Raw genomic sequence first — 25,100 nt, forward strand, 5'->3', positions numbered from 1 at the left:
AAGCACACATAAATCTTCCCATGTTTCTTCTCCCTATTCATCATATTCATCTTTTTTCAGTTGTTTCTGGTTCTCTATGACCCCATTTTGGGGTTTTCTTGGCAGGGATACTGGAGTGGGTTGCCATTTCCTTCTCCAGCTCATTTTATAGATAAGGAAACTGAGGCAAACAGGGCTAAGTGACTTGCCCAGGGTCACACAAATCTGAGGCCAGATTTGAACCCAGGAAGATGAGTCTTCCTGACTTTGGGCTTGACACTCTATCTACTATGCTACCTACCTACCTTATTGTTTTTTGATAGCATAATAATGTTCTTTACTTTAACATATCATAATTTGTTTAGCCATTTCCTAACTGATAAACATTTATTTTATGTCTAGCTCTTTGCTGCTATAAAGGAAACTTTTATGAATCTTTTGATGTATATGGAATCTTTCTCTATTTGATCTTCTTGGTGGGTTTCTTTCTATCTAACAGTGTCAAAGGGTTTAGACATTTTTAATCATTTTCTTAGCATAACTCCAAACTGCTTTCCAGAATGGTTGGATCAGTTAATAACTCCAGCAAAAATATATGTGTGCTCAGCTTCCCACAGCCCTTCTAACACAGACTATAAATCCATCTTTGTTATCTTTGCCAGTTTTCTGGGGGTGAGGTGAAAGTTCAGAGTCCTTATGATATGCATATCTTTTATTATTAGTGATATGAAACTAACTCTCCTGTGGCTGTTAATAACTTGTCATTCTGAGAATCATTTGTTCATATCTTTTGACCACTTATCCATTTTGAAATGGCTCTTGAATCTTATGTATTTCTGTTAATTACTCATATCTGAGATAGCAGACTCTTATCAAAGATAATTGATGGAAATATTGATTTTGTTTGTGTGAAAGCTATAATTTTATGTAATCAAAATTATATTTTATCTTTTGGGATCAACTCTATCCCTTGCTGCTTTTACCTCCTGTTTTAATCAAATTTTTTTTTTATAAATGCATGTATGTGTAATGCGAGAAAATTTGACTTTCTCTTGTATTATTTTTTTGGGGGAGGAGGGTAGAGATGTCAGGTCACACATTATAGTGAAGGCTAAAAGCTTTTGCTGGATGCCCAGAGGGCTTAATTTTAAAATGTTGCCTTGCCCTGAAACCAATGCTTTTATAAGGTATTCAGTTTGGAGGACTCCCATGCAGATTTCTAGTTTCTGTGTTGGAAGGCTATACATACCCATATGAGAATTCAGTTTTGTCTCTAAATTTGAGAATTGCCTATAATTATTTTCTCAGAAGTTATTTGCAATTTTGAAAGAACTCAGAAGAATAACCAGGGTGGACCCACCTCTAAACTTCCAGAAATACCAGTTGACTTCAACATTTCTCTTTTTGTGCCAGTGTGGACTTGATTTATGGATCTTGGTTATGGAACACAGCCTTATTAAAAGGAATACCACGGGCTACTTTAACTTCCTTTGGATGGGCTAATCTTAATTAGAAACATTATAAATTAGAGGTGGAGGATGAATGAGGTAGGGCTCACTGTTCTTCATTAGCCTGGAAGGAAATGGATTGGCCCGTGTAATGAATGTACGTTCACTTATATTTCCTCCCATCAGTCCCATTGCCAGGCAGTCATTGTGATGGATCATTGAGTCTGTTATGATAGGAGACCAAGCTTTTCTCCTTCTTCCCCTATTCTGCCTTGCTGAGGAGTGCCATCTCAGAGGGAAGATAGGTTTTCTTTCTGACTGAACTCATTTTACCCTGCTCCATTATTCCACATTGATTTGCTTTCTGGGTCTTTGAATAAAACTAAGATAATATGCAGCTTGTGGGAGCTCTTTGAGACTCCCCCATAAACAACATTTCCTGATGCTTTAATTTCTATGAAATAGAGAGGCAAACTGGGAAGTAGAACAAAACTAAACATTTGGAAGGTGGAGGCCATTTTCCAGATCTCTCAAAATGTAGGGAAGGTTGTATTGGAGATTTCCAGAGATGGGCCTCTCACAGAGTACAGTCTTTGGCTTTTAAAGAACCAATAGTAGCATTTTTAGGTTTTCATAGTCTGAAAATAAATTACAATAAAATTTAACTACTGATGCTTTTTTCAAGTTGTTTGCCTCTAAACATATAAAAGGTGCAATTTTTCTGAGTGCTTACAGAGACTGGACCTGTGATTTCACTAGTATCAGGAATTTTGGATGAGGAAATGACCTTTAACAATGTAGATCAGCTATTTTTCTGCTTTAAAATACTGCTTGGAGTAGTGAAGTCAGTTTCAAATAGAAACGATGCTAAACTGTCTATAAGTATCCCTCCAGCTGTGTACTGACTTAAAAAACCACAAATTGCCATTATCTATTCTTTATTGTATTTTTATTTTTTTTGTTTAATATTCCCAGCTATATATTTTAAAATTTATTTGTTTTCAGCTTTTAACAATCACTTCCAGAAAAGAAAAGTTTTACATTTTCTGTCTCTTTTTCCTCTATCCCTCCCTGAGAGGGCATGCAGTCTTATATGGGTTCTACACTTACATTCTTATTAAACACATTTTCACATTAGTCATGTTGCATAGAAGAATTAAAATGAATGGGAGAAACCATGAGAAAACCAAAACCAAAACGTAACGCAAGAGAAAATAGTCTGCTTCATTCTGCATTCAGATTCCATAGTTCTTTTCTCTGGATATGGATGGCATTTTGCATCAAAAGTCCTTGGAGAATGTTTTAGTTCCATAAATTGCTGTGAAGGGTTAACTGTATCAGAAATAGTCTTCATACACTGTGGCTGTTACTGTGTATTATGTTCTCCTGGTTTTGCTGATTTCACTCAGCTTCAGTTCATATAAGTCTTTCCAGGTTTTTCTGAAGTCTGACTGTTCATTATTTCTTATAGCATAATAGTATTCCATTACATTCACGTACCACAACTTGTTCAGTCATTCTTCAATGGATAAATGGTCAAAGGATATGAACAGGTAGTTTTCAGAGGAAGAAATTAAAGCTATCTATAGTCATATGAAAAAATGTTCTAAATCACTATTGATTAGAGAGATGCAAATTAAAAGAACTCTGAGGTACCACATCACACCTACCAGATTGGCTAACATGACAAAACAGGAAGATGATAAATGTTGGAGAAGATGTGGGAGAGGTGGAACACTAATTCATTGTTGGTGGAGCTGTGAGCTGATCTAACCATTCTGGAGAGCAATTTGGAACTATACCCAAAGGGTTAAAATTTAATATATGCCCAAAGCACATACTCTTTGATCCAGAAATATTGCTTCTAGGGCTATATCCCAAAGAGATTATAAAAATGGAAAAAAGGTCCCACTTATACAAAAATATCTATAGCAGCTCTTTTTTGTGGAAATCAAGGAAATGCCCATCAACTGGAGAATGGCTGACCAAGTTGTGGTATATGAATGAAAAGGAATACTATTGTGCTATAAAAAATGATGAATAGCTGGACCTCAGAAAAACCTGGAAAGACTTATATGAACTGATCCAAATCAATTATATTTTTAAAAATAATTTAATTGATATCTTCGATTTTTTATATCATTGTATAAGTGCCCCCCCTTCTCCTTTTACAGAGCCATCCCACATAAAAAAAATAGTAATTTTTAGAAAAGAAAAATAATTAGCACAGTTGATCAATATATTGAAAAAGTTCAAAAACATAATACCTGCGGACCTCCCCCATCCCTGAAGGGGTGGGTTAGGGGTACCTTCTCATATTTCTTCATTCAAGTTCTGCTTGATCTTTATAATTTTCTTACACTTATTTTTGATTTTTTAGCATGTGATCATTCTATTTACATTATTGTAATTATTACAAATATTTTTTGGTTCTGCTTACTTCACTCTGCATTGGTTCACTATAGATCTTTCCATACTTCTCTTTTTCATCACACATAATTTCTTACAGCATATTCTATTATATTCATGTACTAGAATTTGTTTAGCCTTTGCTCAGTTGTTGACATGATTTCCAATTGTTTGCTATCACAAAAAGTGCTGCTATAAATATTTTGGCATGTATGAGGACTTTCTTCTTATTGAAGGCTTCCTTGAGGAAGTATGAGTTCAAAGGGTATAGAAGTTTTAGTCACTTTTTGACATAATTCCAAATTGTTATCTAAAACAGTTGTACCATTTCATAGCTCCACCAACAATGTATTAGTGCACCTATCCTTACATGCCCCCTCTAATGCTGACTTGCCATGTTTACCATTTTTGCCAATTTGCAAAATGTGAGATAAAACTTAAGGATTGTTGTGATTTGCGTTTCTATTATTATTAGTGTTCTGGTGCATTTTTTTCATGTGTTTGTGAATATTTTGCTATTCTTTTTTGGAGAAATCTATAGTTTTTATATCTTGAATAGCAATTCTTATCAGAGAAAGTCGATACAATTTTTTCCCATTAAACCATTTCCTTTATTATCTTACGTGTATTAATTTGGTCTGTGAAAAACCTTTTTAGTTTCAAGTAATCAAAGTTACTAATTTTATATTTTATAATTACTTCCATCTCTTGTTTGATTACAAATACATCTCTTACTCAGAGGTATGTGATCTGTTTCTCTTTTTACTTTTTAATAGTATGATCTTTAAAATTAGGATCACATATCCATTTAGATTGTATTAAGGAGTGTGGTGTAAGGTGTATGTCTAAGCCTGATTTCTACTAGACAGCTTTCCAATTTTCCTAGCAGTTTTTATTAGATAAGGAGTTTTGCTTTTTAATTAGGCATCCTATGTTTTTCACTTTAGCAAGCACTAGGTCGTTGAGTTCTATTGTTTCTGATTCTCCCTTGTCTAGTTCATTCCATTGATTTAACTTTCTTATTTTTAACCAATATCCGATAATTTTGATGACTGCTGCTTTATAATATAGTTTGAAATCTTGAAATTCTATTTTCCAAAGAAGTAGAGACTTCTTTTCATCATTTCTCTTAATATACTAGATCTTTTGTGTTTTCAGATGAATTTTGTTGTTATTTTATCAAGTTCTATAAAGTAGCCCCTTGGTAATTTGATTAGTATAGCATCAAAAGTACAAATTACTTTTCATAGCATTTTAATTTTTATTGTATTGACACAGCCTAGCCATGAACACTGAATATTACTCCAACTATTTATTAAGTTCATTGTTTCTTTAAGGAACACTTTGTAATTGAATCTGTGTATGTCTTTTTTGTGCCTTGGTAGGTAGATGTTTTATTCATTGTAGTTATTTGGCATGGGATTTCCCTTTCTATTATTTCCGTTTCATAATAGCCAGGGTAGGTTAGAGATTAGATGACTTTCTCAGGATAATACATTTGATGGCAATAATAATAACACAAACGTGTATAGCACTATCTGGTATAGCCAGATGGCACAGTGGATAGTCCACCAAGTCTGGAGTCAGGAAAACCTGAATTCCAATCTGACCTCAAATGCTTACTAGCTGGGTGACCCTGGCAAGTCATTTAACTCGGGTTGCTTCATTTTCCTCATCTGTAAAATAAGCAGGAGAAGAAAATAGCAAACTGCTCCAGTATCTTTGCCAAGAAAATCCCAAATGAGATGTGACTGAGACAACTGAACAATAACAACAGTAAGGTTTGCTGAGTGTTAACTCATTTTAAACTCACAACAATTCTAGAAGGTAGATGCTATTATTATCATCCCCATTTTACAGATGAAGAAACTAAGGCAGAGAGAGGCTAACTAATCGATCAACAAGCATTTATTAAATATTTACTATGTGCCTAATGCTGTGCCAAGCCCTGGAAAGGTTAAATGAATTGCTTGAAATCCCCTAGCTAGTAAGTGTCTCAGGCCACATTTGAACTCAGGGCTTTCAGACGTCAAGTCCTGTACCTTGTGCCAACTTACTTATCCTCCTTGAGGTTCAGTTTCCTCTTTTGTAGAGTGTGGCTAACAATAACTGCCGAATTTATCAGGTAGTCATTATCATATAAGATAATGCATACTTTGCAAACCTTAGAACATTGTATAAGTGCTATCATCATCATTATCTCTATTATTATGATTGTGTATATTAGCTATGTCCATGTTAATACGCTAGATTTTTTCTCCCCCATGTCTCCATTACTTTGTTTGCGTTTGAAAATTACTTCTTTAAAATGTGAAGAGAGCTTTCTGCTGGATGAGAAAATGATGAGAAGTCCCATCCTATGATACTTAGAACAAATGAGAGCAAATCATTTCCAAGAGTTTATTAAGTATTCACTCCCCTCTGAGGCTATGCATGTGCCAGCCATTTATTTTCATTATGTTTATTGTGGAGACAGCCCTGATATTAACAATGTTTATAAAACAAACAAACATTTTTTGTTTGCTACCTTTGGAAAGCTCTTTAGGGTCCTTAGACTCATTTAGGGAAACTCGATTGTGCAAAACTCATTTGCAAAAGCAAATAAAATATGTGATCAGGGATGTAGCTTACCTGGCTAGCATATAAAATGGCTTAAAATGGAGCCCAAGTTCCTGTTTTACTCCATGCTAAAGACTGGCAGCCCTGAGATTACTTCATTGAGGCACCAAAGGAACCCAAAATGAGCTTACGGAATCACAGAATCTCAGAGTTAGAAGGGATGTCGGTGATCATCTGGTTCAATCTTTTCCTTCCACGTCTCTGACAAATGGCTTTTCAGCTCTAATTTGAAGATTTCTGGTAATTGGGAACCCAAGGACTCCCATTCTACTTCTGCACTGATTGTTAAATTTTTCCTTATTTGAACCTAAATGTGTTTCTTTACAGATTTAGCTGTTATTATGTTTAGCTCAACTCACTTGACTGAATCTCATTTTTTAATGTCAGATGGTTAATTGCTGAGCTTTGTTTATTTGTGGGATCCTTGTAGTAAAAAGGAGAAGGTAGCATTGGTGTCTTGAAAACATGTGGGTTGAGGTTTATACTTAAAGAGTTGGAATTTCAGAGAAATTAATCTATGTTTAGCAAATTTGGGGTGTTCCAGTCTCTTGATGTATAAATGGCCACCTCCTCTTGTGGTAACATGACAAACTCCAGTTATTACTAGACCAATATATCTGGAAGGAAGTAAGACTGTACAAGTGATGGAAAAATGGGAAGAGGTAAAGTTAAAGATGGGAAAGCATGACTAGACAATGTTTTCTGAGAAAATGATTGTGTACGTATTGTGTGAGTTTCCAATCTTACCAACCTTGGTCAGATTGTGTCTTGAATATTGTGTTTGCTTGGGATGCCACATTTTAAGAAAGTCATTCATGAGTTAATTAGCATCTGGAGGAGGTCAGGCAAAGTGATGAAAGGGCTCATAGTTCAATTAACTGGCGATGATTAGCCTGGAGAAGAGAAGACATAAAAGGGGAGGGGAAAACAGTACTTGAAGGATTGTAAAGAGGAGAAAAAGTGATTACATTTTTTTTTTCTGATTGCCCCCCCCCCCATATGTCAGAAGCATAAGTAATAGCTTAAAGTCAATGTCAATCAATAAACACCTACTAAGTGTTAGGCACTATGCTAAATGCTGGAAATGCAAAGCTGCTGCCTTCAGGGAGCTTCTATTAGAATGGGGAGGTAACATTCAAACAACAACTCTGGTAGAAGTATTAATCAAGAAACATGCTGAAAAGATGGGGAGGGCAGGAGGGGATTCACTATAACCTGTAGGCTGGACAATCAATGAGGCCTGGAATAATTAAAAATTGATTGTAGTGAATGAGCTGCTTTTAATAGTCCATATTAAAATAAATTCGGAAATGTGTTCAGCTCTATAAGGTTCCCCCTCCCTCCCCCCAACCCTTAACTAACTCTCTGCTTAACTTTTACTGCTTGTTTGGTTTTTGCTGAGGATGAGGATCCCGCTGTCCTAAACAAAAAACCAAGAAACCCCAATACTAGTCTCCTTTATATTTCCAACCAGTTACACTATCTTAAAAGACAGAGTTTCACTCGTCTCCTGCCTTCTCTCCCTCCACTGGATGAGCGAATCACCATTGCTCTAATGGGAGCTGCTCTAATGATAACCCTAGTGGAAAGGCTGAATCTCGCTTATGAATTCTAGCAGCAGGGCTCTGGGAGACAGCCTGGAGTTACCATCATGATCAAATATTTTTCAGCCCTTAAATTTGAAAAATACGTAAGAAAAACAGACAATTGTTGGCCGTGTCTCCAGAGGAAGAGGCGGAACAAATGAATGAAATGGAAGTATTGTTCTTGTTCATCTCACCGTAGGGGGAGCTCCCCCCAAGTCAGTCTTCTACTGATGAGAGCACTACAGAAAAGAAAATAGAAGCCTATACAATATTGAACAAAAAGATTTAAAAAGGCCAATCAAATTTGAGCTTATAAAAAGAATATTTTTTTCCAGAAAATATGAGAAAATGTAAAACATTTTGTCCTTTGATATGCATTAAATATACTTATATATTAACCATGGATTCATATGAATAAATTAATAATACACTTCTTTGCCATTAGTAGTTATAGTAGTTAATCCGTTTAACAACAGACCAAACAAAGAACATTGGAGATATTTTTATTTTTTCACAGGCTATCTTATTGGATTTTGCTTGTCAAATCCAAGGTTACATAGTTCTTTGTTTATAACAAGTTTAGAACTTACATATACAATCTGCATCTATACCTTATGAAGCAGTGTGGCATAATGGATAGAAAGTTACCCTCGGACCCAGGAAGTCCTGCCTCTCACACAAAATGTTTATGTGATCCTAGGCAAGTCAATTAATTTCTCAATGCTCTAGGCAACAACCTAAGACCAAAAGTTGCAGAGGAGTTGCTAACTTGAAATGGCAGAGAAATTTCTCTCATTCTGAAGTCACCTATATCAGGGAAATCACAAGTCTGGTCCCTATACCTAGCTACATCTCAGTGCCAATTATGTTAGTTCATATGTTTTTTCCTTACTTCTACTATCCAGCACACTTTTGTATTTTTAGATACTGTATCACTAAGCTGAAATGACAGGTAAGGACAGCAAATGCATTCACTTGTCCTTTGGGATAACTAAGCTATCCAGGAAAATATATGGCTCCCATAATTTCCAACATATTTCTAAGAGGTTCTTTTTCTTCCTTCCTTCCTTCCTTCTTTCCTTCCTTCCTTCCTTCCTTCCTTCCTTCCTTCCTTCCTTCCTTCCTTCCTTCCTTCCTTCCTTCCTTCCTTCCTTCCTTCCCTTCTTCCTCCTTCCTTCCCTCCCTTTCTTCTTTCACTTTCTCCTTCTACCTCCCTTTCTCTTCGCTTCTCTCTCTGGCTCTCTCCCCTCTCCCTTTTCCTTCCTCTGTCTCTCTCCCTCCCTCTTCTCTTTTTCCTTCCTCCATCTTCTCATCTCTTTCCCTTCTCCCTTTCTCTTTATTTCTGTCTCTGATCTTCTTTTCCTCCTCCCTCCTTCCCTGTCTTCCCCTTCTCTCTTATTCCTCTTTCCTCCTGTCTTGCTTTTTTTTCATTCTCTCTCTTTAATCTTCTTTCTCTAATGACTAAATGGAAAATTATATTAATAATTCCATTTTCTGCATTTGTATCTGAATAATTGGTTCATTTAGAGATAGGTAAGTGGACATGTTTCTCTAAACGGACTATAATTTGAAATTACAGTGGATTATAATATGAATTGTAAAACAATTAGATTATAATATGAAAGTAAAATAGAAAGACTCTTGGGAGAGAGGATGATAGTTCTGGCCATGTTATACCCAAGCATATAAATGAAATAGGTCCTTCCCTACTTTTATATTTCTGCCAGAAGGGAAAGCAAGAGATTGGTACCAGCGACTGGCCCACTCTGCTATCCTCAGAGAAGGGGTAGTGGTTCAGAATTACACTAATATTCATCTACCCCATTTGACTATTGGAAAGGTGCACATAATTACCATTGGAGATGTTGGAAGTTGCAAAAAGTTTGTCTTCATAACGATTTTCATAAAGTCCTAAATCTTTTCATCTACTCTTTTCAGGCTCTTGGCTTTCCTCCTTCAGATTGCTCAGCATCTTTATTAGTTCTTATCATCTAGATCAACTCAGATTGATTTGGTGGCTTTTTTGTTGAGTCGGAATTAGACTTTCCTCGATATATTTATGTCTTTGACCCCTTTCTACTTAAAAAAAAAAAGCAACTTTCCAATTCAAGTTTTCATTCTAAATTCATCACAATCCCTAGGAGTTAGCACATTTTCAGTACTACCAATAATACTTGCCAGGCTGTAATTTTCTCATCACAGGCATCCAAGTTGAACTAACGCTAATCTTATTCTAATTTGGTTTGCATAGATCTCAGTGCTGGCACTTATGGAAAGGTGAACAGTAATTTCTTATTCTTTTTCAATTGTCTCCCCCCCCCCAACCCCCCCATGCCTCACATATAACCTAGCTCAGCTGTTTATCTTATTTTGTTTTTTAGATTGCTTTGTGAGCAATAGGAAACACAGTCAGGCAGAACAAAAACAATGGCTTTAAACAGAAAACATCCTGATGATGAGATTGTTGTGAATTAGGAGTTGGATTGGAGGGAGGAGGCAATTTGATGGATAAGATACATTTTTATTTTCCTTCTGTGTGGTGGAAAACACCAAGGGATTTAGGATTAGAGCCCTTCAGGTCAAGTGCCAAGACTACCTCTTACTAATTGTGTGAAGGGAAATAATAGTGGCATTATCTAACTCACAGAGTCATCACTAGCAAAGCATCTTATTATATAGTGATCTAGTGATAGGAATTAGAAATAGATCATATTTCCCAGTTAATTATAATAGTTGGAATATGATAGAAAACTTCTCTGAGAGTCAGGAAGACCCAAGTTCAAGTTCTTGACCTTGGTCAATTCACTTAACTTCCCAGTGCCCTACACAAGTCTTTAAAATGATCAGTATCAGTAGAGGGAGTTTCTTCATTGAGAGTTCTCTACACCAGTGAAATCACAGATCTATCCCACTTACACTAGGATTGGGAATGGGGACTGAGCTTGGTTTTATGACATCTTATTTACTAATCTTCTATTCTCTTGTCCAGTGGCCAGCCCATTCCCAGAGTGGAATATACAGAAGAAGAGACTAGGACTTGGGGGATTGTGTTCAGAGAGCTCTCCAAACTCTATCCTACTCATGCTTGCCGAGAGTATTTGAAAAACTTTCCTTTGTTGACGAAATACTGTGGTTACAGAGAAGACAATGTACCCCAGCTTGAAGATGTCTCCATCTTTTTGAAAGGTAAGACTTTAGGCATTGCATTCTTTCTTAACCAGTGTTTTCTTTGCCTTTTAAGGAATCAAGTTGGAGCTATGGCTCCTTTCAAAGTAAATGACAATTTTATTTTTTAAAAAATTTAATTAATTTATTTGTTTCCAGTTTTCAACAATCACTTCCATAAGTTTTACATGTTCTCCCTCTTCCTCTCCCTTCCTTCCCCAAAATGGCAAGAAGTCATATGGGTTTTACATGTACATTCTTATTAAACACATTTTCACATTAGCCATGTTACATAGAAGAATTAAAACGAATGGGAGAAACCATGAGAAAAACCAAACCAAAACATAACATAACACAAAAGAAAATACTCTGCTTAATTCTGCTTTCAGATTCCATAGTTCTTTCTCTGGATATGGATGGCATTTTGTATCAAAAGTCTTTGAGAATTTTTTAGTTCCATACATATCTGCGGAGGGCTAAGTCTATCAGAAATAGACTTTACATACTGTGGCTGTTACTGTCTATAATATTCTCCTGATTCTGCTGATTTCACTCAGTATCAGTTCATATAAGTCTTTTCAGGTTTTTCCCAACTCTGACTGTTCATTATTTCTTATTGCACAATAATATTCCATTACATTCATATGCCACAACTTGTTCAGTCATTCTCCAATTGATAAATGGTCAAAGGATATGAACAGACAGTTTTCAGAGGAAAAAAATTAAAGCTATCTATAGGCTAAATCATTATTGATTAGAGAGATGCAAATCAAAACAGCTCTGAGGTACCACATCACACCTATCAGATTGGCTAACTTGGAGGAAGATGATAAGTGTTGGAGAAGATGTGGGAGAGTTGGAACACTAATTCATTGTTGGTGGAGCTGTGAACAGATGACAATTTTAAAAGGGAGCATTAAATAAGCAATTGTGAAGGGTGTAATGTTAATTAGAGAGTTAAAGATCTTCCCTACCTGTTGATGGACCTGCCCATTAAGGGAAGCTTGATTAGGGAAGGCCCATACCTTTTGTTAATGAGGCACTGGTTCTCAAGGGTTGTGATGCCCTCTGGCTCTGAGAAGTGTATAAATACTCTGAGGTGAGATTTTACTTTGGGGCTTACTCACTGGAAGTGTTTGACCAGAGGAGACTCTGGGCAGCCCCTAAGGAGTGTGCCCCCACCCTCTTGAAAACCCAGATGTTGGTGCTTCTCTCTCTGGTAACTACGTATGTATGTAATGGTCAGACAGCTGGATCTGTCTGTTGATCTGTGATGTATATATTGCTTATTATCAGACAGTTAGAAACCCTGTCTGTTAGTCTTTATTTATATTTTCTCTGAAGTTCAGGGTGCTGACTTTTTCCCCTGGACTAAGTGAATGACATATGTGCCTGGTTAAAGTGCTTGTTGACCCCTCAAAAGTTACTTTCCTTTTAGAAAAGCAGATCTAAGAACCTGTACAGCAGGCTCTCATCTTTGCCCCCCAACTTTTCTCTCTTTCTGGTCAACTTTTCTATCAATAGTATTATTATTCTTTTATAAGTTATTTTTTAGAAAAATCTTTCTCCTCTCTCTTGGCTCTATGACACACTAGTCTTTTAAACTTTTTTTCTCTCACTATTTCCCAGCATAAACCTTCTGCTCGAGACAGTCTCCAGTGCTCACTGGACAAGACTTATTTATCCCTACTTCTATACCTTTGCTCATTCTGTGCTTGCTGTCTTTCTCTCTCCTCTATGCCTATTAAATTCTTCCTATGTTTCAAAGTCTGCCTTAGGCCTTATGTCTTCCAAAAAATACTTTCTTGACCACTCTAGCCACAGTGATTTCTCTGTTTTTCTGAGCTTGGAGTACTTGAACGTAAGTCTTTAGTCTGCATCTGATACTTCATAGAATTATAATTACTGAAATGGAAGGAATCTGAATGGCCATTTAGCGTCATCTCTTCATTTTACAGATGAGGAAACTGAGGCCCAGCTAAGTGAAATGACTTGCTCAAGATCACACAAGTAGTAAGAGACAAAGGTGGAATTTAGACTTGGGTCTTCTGACTCTAAATCTAGTCCTCTTTCCATGGTATCATACTTTGTCAAAAAAAAAAGATCATTAAAAGTCCAAAAATAATTTATCTTTAAAATATTCAGTGAGTAGCAATTTGAAATGAAGGATGTAGAGGGAAGAGTGATGATGTTATGGCATCAGTGAAGGTGGTTTATGAAGGCTGGAGCTGAAGATTAGGGTTATTTGGATTTCAAAGTTAATTGGATCTTACTTTTTAAACAATGTTTTGTTCCTCCTAGTTTCTCTCCTAATGAGCGGATGTTATCAGAATGCAGCCCTGATCAGGGCTTAGTATTCTTGAAATCACTGGAGCTACAGCAGCAGATTGCTGTCCTACCTCTAATAACACTTAGGTATTCAAAAAAGAGAGGGAAAAAGGGGAAAAAGAGAGAGCAAGGGAGGAAGACAGGGAGAGGGAGAGACAGAGACCAGATAGACATACACCCAAAGACACACACACAGAGACAGAGACAGAGAAAAAGGGAGACAGAGATAGAGATGGAAACAGAGACAATCATATGGAGTACATGAATATTTCCTATATAATAGCATAACAACATGGGGAAATACTTTATAATAGAGTTCTAAAAATTGTGTTCTGATAGTTTGTTTTTCCAGTTTGAAGCTAAAGAAGCCACATTGATTTTTATGCTTCTAATTAAGCAAATAGCAATAATAGATAATAAATAAATAGGATTGTTTTTATAAATATCAAAGAAATTTTAATTGTAGAGGAAGAAAAGAGTTTGGTTCATATTACTCTGAGTTGAGACTAGCTTGTAACCTGCTATAGAGTCGTCAAAGAAAATCTGAATACTTTTGTGCTAACATAAACGCACGTGAAAAATGGGTACTTAGGCAGCAATAAACAATTCACGTGATTCATCATAGCTATCATTGAAAAGTGTTTTGCTAATGTCTTTCATTTTTATATCATAATCATTTCCAGATTCATGTCCCCCCTCCCCCCGACTCCCCATCCCCATGAACTCTCTCTTGTAACAATTAAGAAAACCAACAGGCTCAGTGATAGAGTCTAGTGCCTAGTGTCTCCCACTTCTCTCCTTAAAGGAGGAAGACACAGTTTCTTATTTCTTCTCCCGGGCTGCTGAGATCTATAATTATAATCACTCAGCATTTGGCTTTGTTTTAGCTTTCTTTTCATTTAAATTATTGTAGCCTTTTGTGTACATTGTTCTCCTGCTCTAAATATAATTTTGGATTGATACATTCTCTTTTGAATTTGCAGATTTCCTCTCCGGACTTGGTTTTGGAGAGTTCTTAAATACTTTTTGACCTCTCTTTATTGATATGTGTTCTGCCTTTCTGGAAACATATTATCCTGATTGTATTTGATTAAAGGTCCCTTCATTTTGATGGCTACAAATCACATAGGCTATTCTATATGACATATTTATCGTATTGTGCTACATCTTTATGATAGCTTAGACCACTTTCTTGGGTTATTAAGTGCTATTGGGTTAACATAAGGTTTGTTTCTTTCATTGCTTCTTTAGAAAGATCTGGCTTTACTGTGAGACCAGTGGCTGGATACCTATCTCCTCGAGACTTTCTAGCTGGATTGGCTTACAGAGTGTTCCACTGTACTCAGTATGTTAGACATGGCTCGGATCCACTCTACACGCCAGAACCGTGAGTATTCGTATTTCAAGACTAGAACTAGACTTTTGAATCATCAAAAGGGATACTGATCAGGGCTTAGCATTCTTGAAATCGCTGGAGCTATACCATCAGATTCTTGTCCTACCTCTAAGGTTTCAATGATTCTCTTCCAGAAGATTGAGATAGCTCTTAGAAATGCTTCTATGGCTCCTAGACATCTGAAGAACAAACTCCAAACTATTTAGCCTTCCTTTCAAAAGTCTCTATAATCTGTATCAGTTTATCTGCTCTCTCACTGGAGGTCTTCAAGCATCTAGCAAAGAGTAGATGACCATTTTGTGGGTGTGTTTTAGAGTGGAATCTTAATTGGGTATGGGTTGTCCTCAGTGTCTCTTTCAACCCTGATTCTGTGATTCTCCAACCTTATTTTTCATTGCTCTCCCCATTGTACCCTTAACATGCCAGACATATTCCCTTCCCTGTGCTCTTGCCCAGTTTTTCTCCATCTAGAAAGCCCTCTTCCCTTTATTTTTCTTAATCCTATCAATTTTTTGAAGTTCTCCTTAATTCCCCTCTCCTCCAAGAAGGCTATTTGGACAATCGCAGCCCACAGCAAACCTACTTTCCACAGAAAGCTTACAATACTTCTGAGTCATACTATTTATGTTGAACTTATTATGTGATTTTTTTTATCATCAATAATTTTTTTCATGTATGTGGACCCCTGTCTCTCTACCTAGATTATAAGCTCCTTGAATGAGCTTACGTTAGGTCTTTTATTTTCTTCATAGGTCCTAATATCTTGCCCTGCACATAAATGTTATTTAATAAATATTTAATAAACACAACTAATAATGATAGCTCACATTCATACACTTTAAGGTTTACAAAGCACTTCATATTCATTGGTCATGTGATCCTAAGGACAATCTTGTGATGTAGGTGCTGTTTTGTTTTTTAATCATGTCTGACTCTTTGTGACCCTATCTGGAGTTTTCTTGGCAAAGATACTGGAGTGATTTATCATTTCCTTCTCTAGCTCATTTTATAGTTGAGGAAACTGAAGCAAACAAGGTTAAATGACTTACCCAGGGTCACACAGCTAATAAGTGTCTGAGGCTGGATTTGAATTCAGGTCCTCCTGATTCCAAGGTCAGAACTTTATATACTGTACCACCTACCTGCCCAGATACTATCATCACCATTTTATAGATCAGAAAACCAAGCCTCAGAGATTAAGCAGTTTGTTTTTAGTTACACTGCTAATCAGTCTCTGAGATGAGATTTGAACCCAGTGTAACTTGATAAATGTGATGTCAGTCAACAAACATTCATTAAATGCCTACTATGCTCTAAGCACTGTGCTAATTGCTAGAGATACAAATATGAAAAAGGAAAACTGTCACAGTATTACAACTGGGATTTTTACCCTCCCCACAACGTCACAAAATATGTATCTATATGACCCCGTTTACTAGATGTGTCTACACTCTATGTTTCTCTGGGATTTGCACTCATATGAGCAGGTCTAAGCTACCATATATAGACTGTCACCATGTGCTTATATAAGGTCAAGCTCACTTGGGGTCCTGTTCAAGAGAAACATATTTCATTCACTCCATTCACTGAGCTGCAATCCAACGTGTTTTCTGTCTACACCACTAGCTACTTAAAATGACACTGAGAATGGAATGATAGAGGAATCTGTCAGGGAGGCCTATGAAGGAGGAAAACACATGCTTAGGGTAACTCACAGTTTTGATGAGAGACTTCAATATTATCGATTCATTCAATGACATCTGCAAATCACAGACACATACACACACACACACAAATGGTTCTTCTCTTTACTACTCGACAGCTGATCCTCATCACTCTTAAGCTGGGAAAATCTTTCTTCTTTATTTAAACACAGCATTTAAAAACTTGTTTTTAATTCTAGTTTCTTTGACTTCTGGAATATCCTGTTCCAAGCCCTTCAATCCCTTAATGTAGAAGCTGCTAGATCTTGTGTTATCCTGATAGTATTTCCATAATACTCAAATTGTTTCTTTCTGGCTGTTTGCAATATTTTCTCCTTGACTTGGGAACTCTGGAAGTTGGTCAGTATTCTTAGGAGTTTCTCTTTTTGGATCTCTTTCAGGAAGTGATCTGTGGATTCTTTCAATATTTATTTTGCCCCCTGGTTCTAGAATATCAGGGCAGTTTTCCTTGATAATTTCATGAAAGATAATGTCTAGGCTCTTTTTCTGATCATGACTTTCAGCTAGTCCCATAATTTTTAAGTTGTCTCTTCTGGATCTATTTTCCAGGTCACTTGTTTTTCCAATGAAATATTTCACATTGTCTTCTCTTTTTTCATTCTTTTGGTTTTATTTTGTAATTTCTTGGTTTCTCATAAAGTCATTAGCTTCCATCTGCTCCATTCTAATTTTTAAAGAACTATTTCCTTTAGTGAGCTTTTGAACCTCCTTTTCCATTTGGTTAATTCTGCTTTTTAAAGCATTTGTCTCCTCATTGGCTTTTTGGACCTCTTTTGTCATTTGCATTGCTCTCATTTCTCTTACAAATTTTTCCTCCACCTCTCTTACTGGATTTTCAAAATCCTTTTTGAGCTCTTCCATGATGTGAGACCACTGCACATCTGTTTTGGAGGTCTCAGGTGCAGAGGCCCTTACCCCTAGGTCTTCCTCTGATGGCATGCATCACTCCCCCTCATCAGAAAGGATGGAAAAAAATACCTGCTCACCAGGAAAGTAACCTTCTCTTGTCTTATTCCTTTTCCCTTTTTTGGGCATTTTTCCAGTAAGTTACTTGACTTTTGAGTCCTTTGTCAAGAGGAGGGTATACTCTGGGGACCTGTAAGTTCTCAGTTCCTCCAAGGTGGCACAATCAAGGGAGAGGAGTTTACTCCTCTCCTGACCTGCACACTTCTCTGGGAACAACCAAAAACTTTTCTGCCCAGAATCTGCAAGTAGTAGAATTCCCTCTCCACAGTCACCTCTGGCTCCACCACTCCAGTGCTCTTCCTCACCCCAGGGCCAGGCTCAGACCTGAGATTCAGATCAGCTTCTTAATTCCCCTAGGGGCTTTAGGCAGAGGGCTCCACAAATGCACACTGTGGCTGCAGTGGCTGTTGCTGGTGGGGCCAGACCACATTCCCTTGTCACCCAGATGAGAAAGATTTCTCACTGACCTTTGAAGTTTTCTTTGGCGTTTGTGGGTTGAGGGATCTGAGGACCACTGCTGCTGGGGATTCTGCCCCTGAGGTCTTTCTGGTCCCGTTCTTGCCCATGCTGAGTGGCCAGGGCTGGGCTGGGCTCTGTGCATTGCACTCCACTCTGTGCCCTGTGGGATAGATCTTTTCCATCGACTTTCCAGAATACCTTGGGCTGGAAATCTCTTTCACTCTGTCATTTTGTGGCTTCTGCTGCTCTAGAATTTGTTTAGAGTCATTTTTTACAGGTATTTTATGGGCTGTGGAGGAAGAGCTAGAGTATGTGGGTCTTTCTACTCTGCCATCTTGGCTCTGCCCCCCCCCCCCATTAAAAAACTTAAAATTTACCATCATCCTTAAAAAGGGTATTTATGGCATGTTAGCTCTTAATAATGCAAATAGTAGTTTTCTTTAAGCCAGAGAACAGCAAAGTTTATCCAACTGGCTATCTCAGTTATACAGACCAAATCATCTAGTTATTCACTCTCAAATATGAGAGTGCCATTCTGTCTAATCAGAATAGAGCTCACAGTAACACAACTAAGGTAGACTCTTTAATCCTGCTCAGCAAAGATACCAAAAACTATAAAATGCCACCCAATCCCTTTCTTTTCCTTCTGAAGCCATAGGAGGCAGCAGAGAGCAATAAGGAATATTGGAAAACTTTACCTCTCTCCACCTCTAGGTGGCCTGGAAGGGCAATTGCCATCTCTGAAGCTTGGTCAATGAATTTTTGGTCAATGAAATGAATTCTCTTTCTATCAATCAGGAAACACACAGTCAAAGCCTCCCATCAGTTGACTGCTGCCACTTGCCAGAGCTCCAGAGTAGCTTTCCAGCCTTCCTGATATGTCTTCAATTCTTTTCTTCAAGATCCTATGTTAGGTCCTTCTTTGAATGGCTTAAATGAGAGCCTCCTCTGTCTTAATGATTCACCTTTTACTTTAAAAACCAACTCCCCCAATTTCCCCTATCAAATCAACATTTAAAAATCATACCATAGTTTCAAAATGTTTACATGATCTCTCTCTCTCTCTCTTTCTCACTTTCTCTCTCGCTTTCTCTCTCTATTTCTCTCTCTCTCTTTTTCTCTCACTCACTCGCTTTACCCTTTTTGGTTATTAAAGAATCATGTATAAATAAATTGAGGTACCTATCACACGTGTAGTTCTGAAGACTCCAGCATAGTCATCCATTTCTTTGGTGTCTTTGAAATGGTTTTCCTTTACTTATATCTCTCTAATTTTTAATACATAAAACTTATAAGATTAAACTTTTTCCACACAAGCAGGCCATCATTTCATATCATTCACAAAGAGATTTGAGTCTTTGTATTTACACCATAGATAACTTTCTCTCCAAAATGATCAAAATCTTGCCTAAAAGTTTTTCTTTGTATATCTATTTTAGCAGTATATGTTAAGGTTCTCTTTCTACTCCTTTTAGGTATCAAAATGATCTTCTATAACTGGCAATATCGTGTATCATATGAAAATGACTATAATTTTCTTTAAACACTTTTCATCATCAAATGACTCCATATAAAAGCTATTTAAAGGGTCTGTTTACCTTACACAAGAATTTCCTGACTTCAAGTCCAGCACTCATCCTTTCTTCAATGCTGCCTCTAACGAGATGATGATTTGATCCTTGTCATAGGTTACTGGGTTTTTTCAAGAAGAACAAGTAATTCCAAGACTACCAGCCAGAAGCCAAATAAATATGACCTACAGAGATGCCATCATGTCACTCACTACTTCCTCAGGCTTTTATAAAACCACAGGATCATAGATTTAGAGCTAAATGGATCTTAGAGGTCATCTAGTCCAACCCTTACATTTTGCATATGAAGAACTAAAGTCCAATGATGTTAGTTCAATTACCTAAGGATATACAATTAGTGAGTTGTAGCATCAGGATTTGAATGTAGGTCCTCTGATTCCAAATACAGCAATCTTTCCAGTATACCACATTGCCTCAAAGAGTTTCCATTGACTTGAAAATTTGACATTTAACTGAACTCTATTTCATTATTCATTATTTCTCAATCCACTGAATTTATTCATTTTTTATATTAATAATGAATGCCTCTGATTCCATTCTTGTTTTTAACCCATTCTGTGTTAGATGGTAGTGAGAAGCAGGTCTGCGGTGAGAGCTTTGTCTCTCAAATCGTCCTTTCCCTGCTGCATTTAAATACCATAAAGAGTCCCTTCCACAAACAACATTGCTTCTCAGTCACTTTTAGTTTTTTCAGAACGATTTTCATGGTAAACAAAGGTTACTTATAGGACTCCAAGAAGAAATGTTTCCTAGGGCAGACTGAATATTCAAAGGGCTGTGTTCAGAGTAAGAAAAAGGTAACCACTAAATCTAAGCCAGGAGGCTATAAATGGCACTGTTGACAAAAAGCAAGTGTTTTGTTATTTAGCTCTTAATAACTGGCACCTCATAAGAATGTGCGATTATGTCAGCAGGTATATAGAGAAGACGGAAAAAGGTCAAGAAATAAGATTTTTTTTTTTTGGAAACAAACCTATACAATTTTAAGAGGAAAGTATTTTTACCCACATTCTTAAAAATTCTTAGTAAAACTCCAAACTTTTGACTCCCATGAATGCTTTAAAGACTATTACTGATACTCTTTTTGATATAGTTAGTTCTTGTGTGTGTGTGTGTGTGTGTCTCTGTGTGTGTGTGTGTGTGTGTGTGTGTTGGGTGTGTGTGGGTGTGTGCTGTGCCCTGACCAAAGACTTCCACAAACTCTATCTCTGGGACTAAATTCCATTTTCTCAGTTTGACACCAATAAGAAAGCAGGTCAATCATGTATTGTGCTACAACTTGACTACCCTGCTGTACCTTTGGATAACTGTCCTTCCTTCACTGAGATCTCATTATGTAGACAGAACTGAGGCAAAGGAGAACACAAAAGCAAAGAGATGAGAATGGAGTGATAACAAGGGTAATAATAGGAATAAGTTGGCATTATATAAAAATGAATTTCACTTTTTTTCTTTCCAATATTGGAGGAGTATTCTTTAGATATTAAAGCTTTTGGTATACAGAGTTGTGAAAATAGGTTTTGTTGTTTAGTTGACTAATCATGTCTGACTCTTCATGACCACATTTGGCATTTCCTTGGCAAAGATACTGGAGTAGTTTGCCATTTCCTTCTCCAGATCATTTTACAGATGAGGAAACTGAGGCAAACAGGGTTAAGTGACTTGCCCCTGAATGGCATCCATATGGGATTGTTATTTGTCTTATTAAATTTCATCTTAAGCATCACCCCCTTGTTCTACTCTGCTATGATCTTTTTTTAGATCATGACCCTACCATCCAGTGTATGAGCCTGGTAAACATTCCATTTATATCTTCATCCAAGTTATCAGCTATTAAGAACAGACTTGATCTGTGATTTCATCGGTATCAAGAATTCACAATAAGGAAACTCCTCCTGCCAATACAGATATATAGCTCTTCTGTGATAGTCTTAAAGAGTTATCTAGAGTAAGAGGCTAGCATAGGTGTCAGAAGATGGACCTGAACTCAGGCCTTTCTCACTTTTAAGAGGGAATCTTTAGCCACTATATCATGCTGCCTCTTTGAGTTATTGATAGGATGGGGATAGTGGCAAGGAAAGGACCTGTAATTTTGATATAGGAAATTCCCACTCCCAGGGCAGGTCAGCACTTGCTCTGAAGCATATGTTCCTAAAGAATTACTAAGAATCCTAAGAGTCCAGAGTCACAAAGTCACTATGTATGATGGGCGGTACTTGAACCCAAATCTTCCTTCCAAGACTGGCTTGCTCTACTCTCACTGATAAAAATGTTTTCCAGTACAGGAGCAAGAACAAATCCTAGGGACTCTCTCATAGGAGACCTTCCTCCAAGTTGACATTAATTTATTTATGGCTAATGCTTCAGTCTAGTCATTAATCTGTCTTGAATCCACCTATCTCAATCTATTGTCTAGCCCAGCTCCCTTTGTCTTGTCCTGAAGGAGAACAAGGAACCTTTGTAAGTGCTTCGCTGAAATCTGTCTGTGTTATATCTATAGCATTCCCCTAATACTAACCCTTTTTCTTTAAACTATGGAGATGCTTGGACATGTTTTAAAAGCAACAAATAAATAAAAAAACCCTAGCTACCCCAAATTCAAGAAAACATCTTGGGCATGAGGAGTACCAAGGCCTCTTCACTGTGGGCAGCCCTCTGCCCTAGCCAACTGTTATTGCTGGATATGAAGAAGAGCTTGTAACCTCCGGCCAAGAGACCTAATGGACAGAACATAAGGAGATTCAGGCTATGCCATTAACTTTCTGTGTCACCGTTAGCAAGTCACTTAGCCTCCCAGGGTGGGAATTAATGAAATAATGCTTCAATCTCCCCTGTAGGAAAGCTTTATAGAAATACAAAATAGATCCATTTTTACTCAGCACCAACTAAACTCAGTTTAAAGGCTGGTGTTTCTCATAAAACTATAGCAATGCCTTAGTTATATAGTCAAGCTCTATGTTTTCAGCCATAATATTTTCTGAAGTTCTTACAAATGATGATAAGGTCTTGGGTGTCAGAGTGCCTTTAAGAAATTCAAAATCCTCTAACAGAAGATGTCATATAAGAAAAAAGTGTAATAGATTATTTAAAACCTATACAGTTTGAAACCAGATGTTTCTATTATATTTCCTTTCCCATTCAGAGGATACCTGTATAGGTATGACATGGTAATAGACGACCTCTTGAAGTCCCCTCCATCTTTGAAATTCTGATTGTTGTTTTGAACAATGCTTTTGAATAATGCTTCCGACAGCTGGATTGGCTGTAGATCTTTCTTCCCAGTGGGGCCTTCTCTAGCCTAACCTACTCACCTGGGCAGACCCCTATGCTGCCAAAGTTGTCTTCCTTCCTCTCCCTTCCCAATCCAAACTCCCATTCCCTCGGTGCCCTGCAGTCAGGAGGATGGTAATTTGATATATCTATACCAAGGCATGAATGATTGATAACAGCTTACAGTATTGCCCCCTTTTAAAGAATTATTTTAAAAAATGGACATTTGTTAACTCAAAGGAATGGATTGTGGACTTTTCTAGCGTTCTTCAGATTATAACATATAGGAGACTCTTATCTTAATCAGGGAAATGTATGTTAGGGAGAGAGGATGGCCTGGGCATGTGTCAAGAGTGAAAGATAACAGGTAGATAGACTAGACATTCCACTGGTGCCCTTTCATGGTAGGAGAATGTGTTGAAGGTCTCCTCCATGTTGGGTGGACCCTTCCCAATAAGTGTTGCACAAGATGAGTAGGTCTATGATCCAGGGATCATAGGCTCACAGATCTAGGGCTGGATGGGACATTAGCAGGCATTAAATCAAATTCCCTCATTTTACAGATGAGGAAATTGAGACCAAGACAGTTACTTATCTGTCAAAATCAACAGCTGGTAAGTGTGTGAAAGATAAGATTTTAACTTAGGTATTCCTAACTCCAAGATCAGTGCTCTGTCCATTACTCCATCCAGCTGCCTCTACATATTATAGAGGAATGGATGGTTTATAACAATAATAATGGTACTTGACATGATCTCATTTGATCCTTGTAATAAGGCTGAGAGACAGGTACTATCATATGGCTATTATTGTTTTATGTAATCAGAGGCAGGATTTTGACCCAGGTATTCTGACCCCCAGTCTAGAACACTCAACCACTATAAGGTGCTGCTTCTAACTGATTTAGAATGGGGTAACCACCATTAATACCTCTCCACTTTCTGTGAGTCTATTGTTACCACTCCTAACCACCAGCTATATACCCCTTTACTTCAATGAGGTATGTTTTCTCATCTGAAAAAAGAGGTGGATTCCTAGTTGTACCTTTCTCAAAGGGTCTGTGAAATGAGGTCAGGTATGTGAAGTATCTGGCAAACTTCAGGCCTCTGAAATCTGCCAACGGGGAAGATTAGGAGCCAGACTCACTAGAGTTCACTTCTACTGGAGTAATATTTCACATGACAGAGTGTCCCAAGAATATTAAAGCTTAGTACTGCATTAAGATCTTTGGGATGTCCTGTATCATAATTAATTTTATAGAGGTATCATGAGTAGTGCATTGGTATCCAACTCAGATAGAAATGGGGCCACTAAACCAACTGTAAGGATCCCTGCCCACCAGCAAATTGACTAAGAAAACCACGTTATCTATGATTTATTGTATTTTTATTTGCTTTGTTAAATATTTCCCCAGGATTCTGACTCAGGAGACTTCCTGCAGAGGTTGTTTGATACCTTGGAATGCAGAATTGACTTCTGAGTAAGGAAGACCTGGGCTTCAATCCTGCCTTAAATACAGGCTTGCCGTGTCACTGAGCTGTTCACTTAGCTTCTCAATGACTCTTAAATACTCTCTTAGCCTGTAAGTTGCAGAGCAAGTAGCCATTATTCTACACAGATAGTTTCCATGCGGGGAGTTCCCTACTCCAATAAAATCGCGGATCTGATTTAAACACACACACACACACACACACACACACACACACACACACACAATACCCCTCCCTCCTTCTTTATGTGGTGAAATACTTATAGAAGGAGTAAGGAATGGGCAAGCAAATTAAAAAATATGGAGATTAATTATAAACATTATTTGATAAGACATTGACTAGAATCAGGATGAGTATTGTTTTTTTGAAGAAAAAAGCAACAAACCAACCCACCCACTAGGTTTGATTTTATTGGTCATCGATTTGGAGCTGGAAGGGACCTCAGAGGCCAGCTTGTACAACTCCCTCATTTTACAGCTTAAGACCTATAGAAATGAGATAATTTGCCCAGTCACACACACAGAGATAATAAGTAATGTGGTGAATGAAAAACCTGACAGAGTTTCTGGGTAATTAATAATCAATTTAATAATTAAGCTAGTTAATAATCAATAAATTGTTAATGGTTTCCATGGGTAACCAAAGATATGAAGAGAATGGAAGGCTTAC

The 25,100-nt window shown here is 37.3% G+C and overlaps 1 protein-coding gene across 1 annotated transcript in view; it reads left to right on the forward strand.

Annotated features, from left to right (window-relative positions):
• Positions 1 to 25,100, forward strand: part of TPH2 (tryptophan hydroxylase 2) — a 141,686-nt gene that overhangs the window by 38,541 nt on the left and 78,045 nt on the right. The window contains exons 6-7 of the mRNA XM_072650422.1: positions 11,031 to 11,227; positions 14,786 to 14,921. Coding sequence (XP_072506523.1) covers positions 11,031 to 11,227; positions 14,786 to 14,921 — 333 coding nt within the window. The remainder of the gene's footprint in view (positions 1 to 11,030; positions 11,228 to 14,785; positions 14,922 to 25,100) is intronic.

This window comes from Notamacropus eugenii, chromosome 3 (genome assembly GCF_028372415.1).
Source record: "Notamacropus eugenii isolate mMacEug1 chromosome 3, mMacEug1.pri_v2, whole genome shotgun sequence".
Taxonomy (NCBI): Eukaryota; Metazoa; Chordata; class Mammalia; order Diprotodontia; family Macropodidae; genus Notamacropus; species Notamacropus eugenii.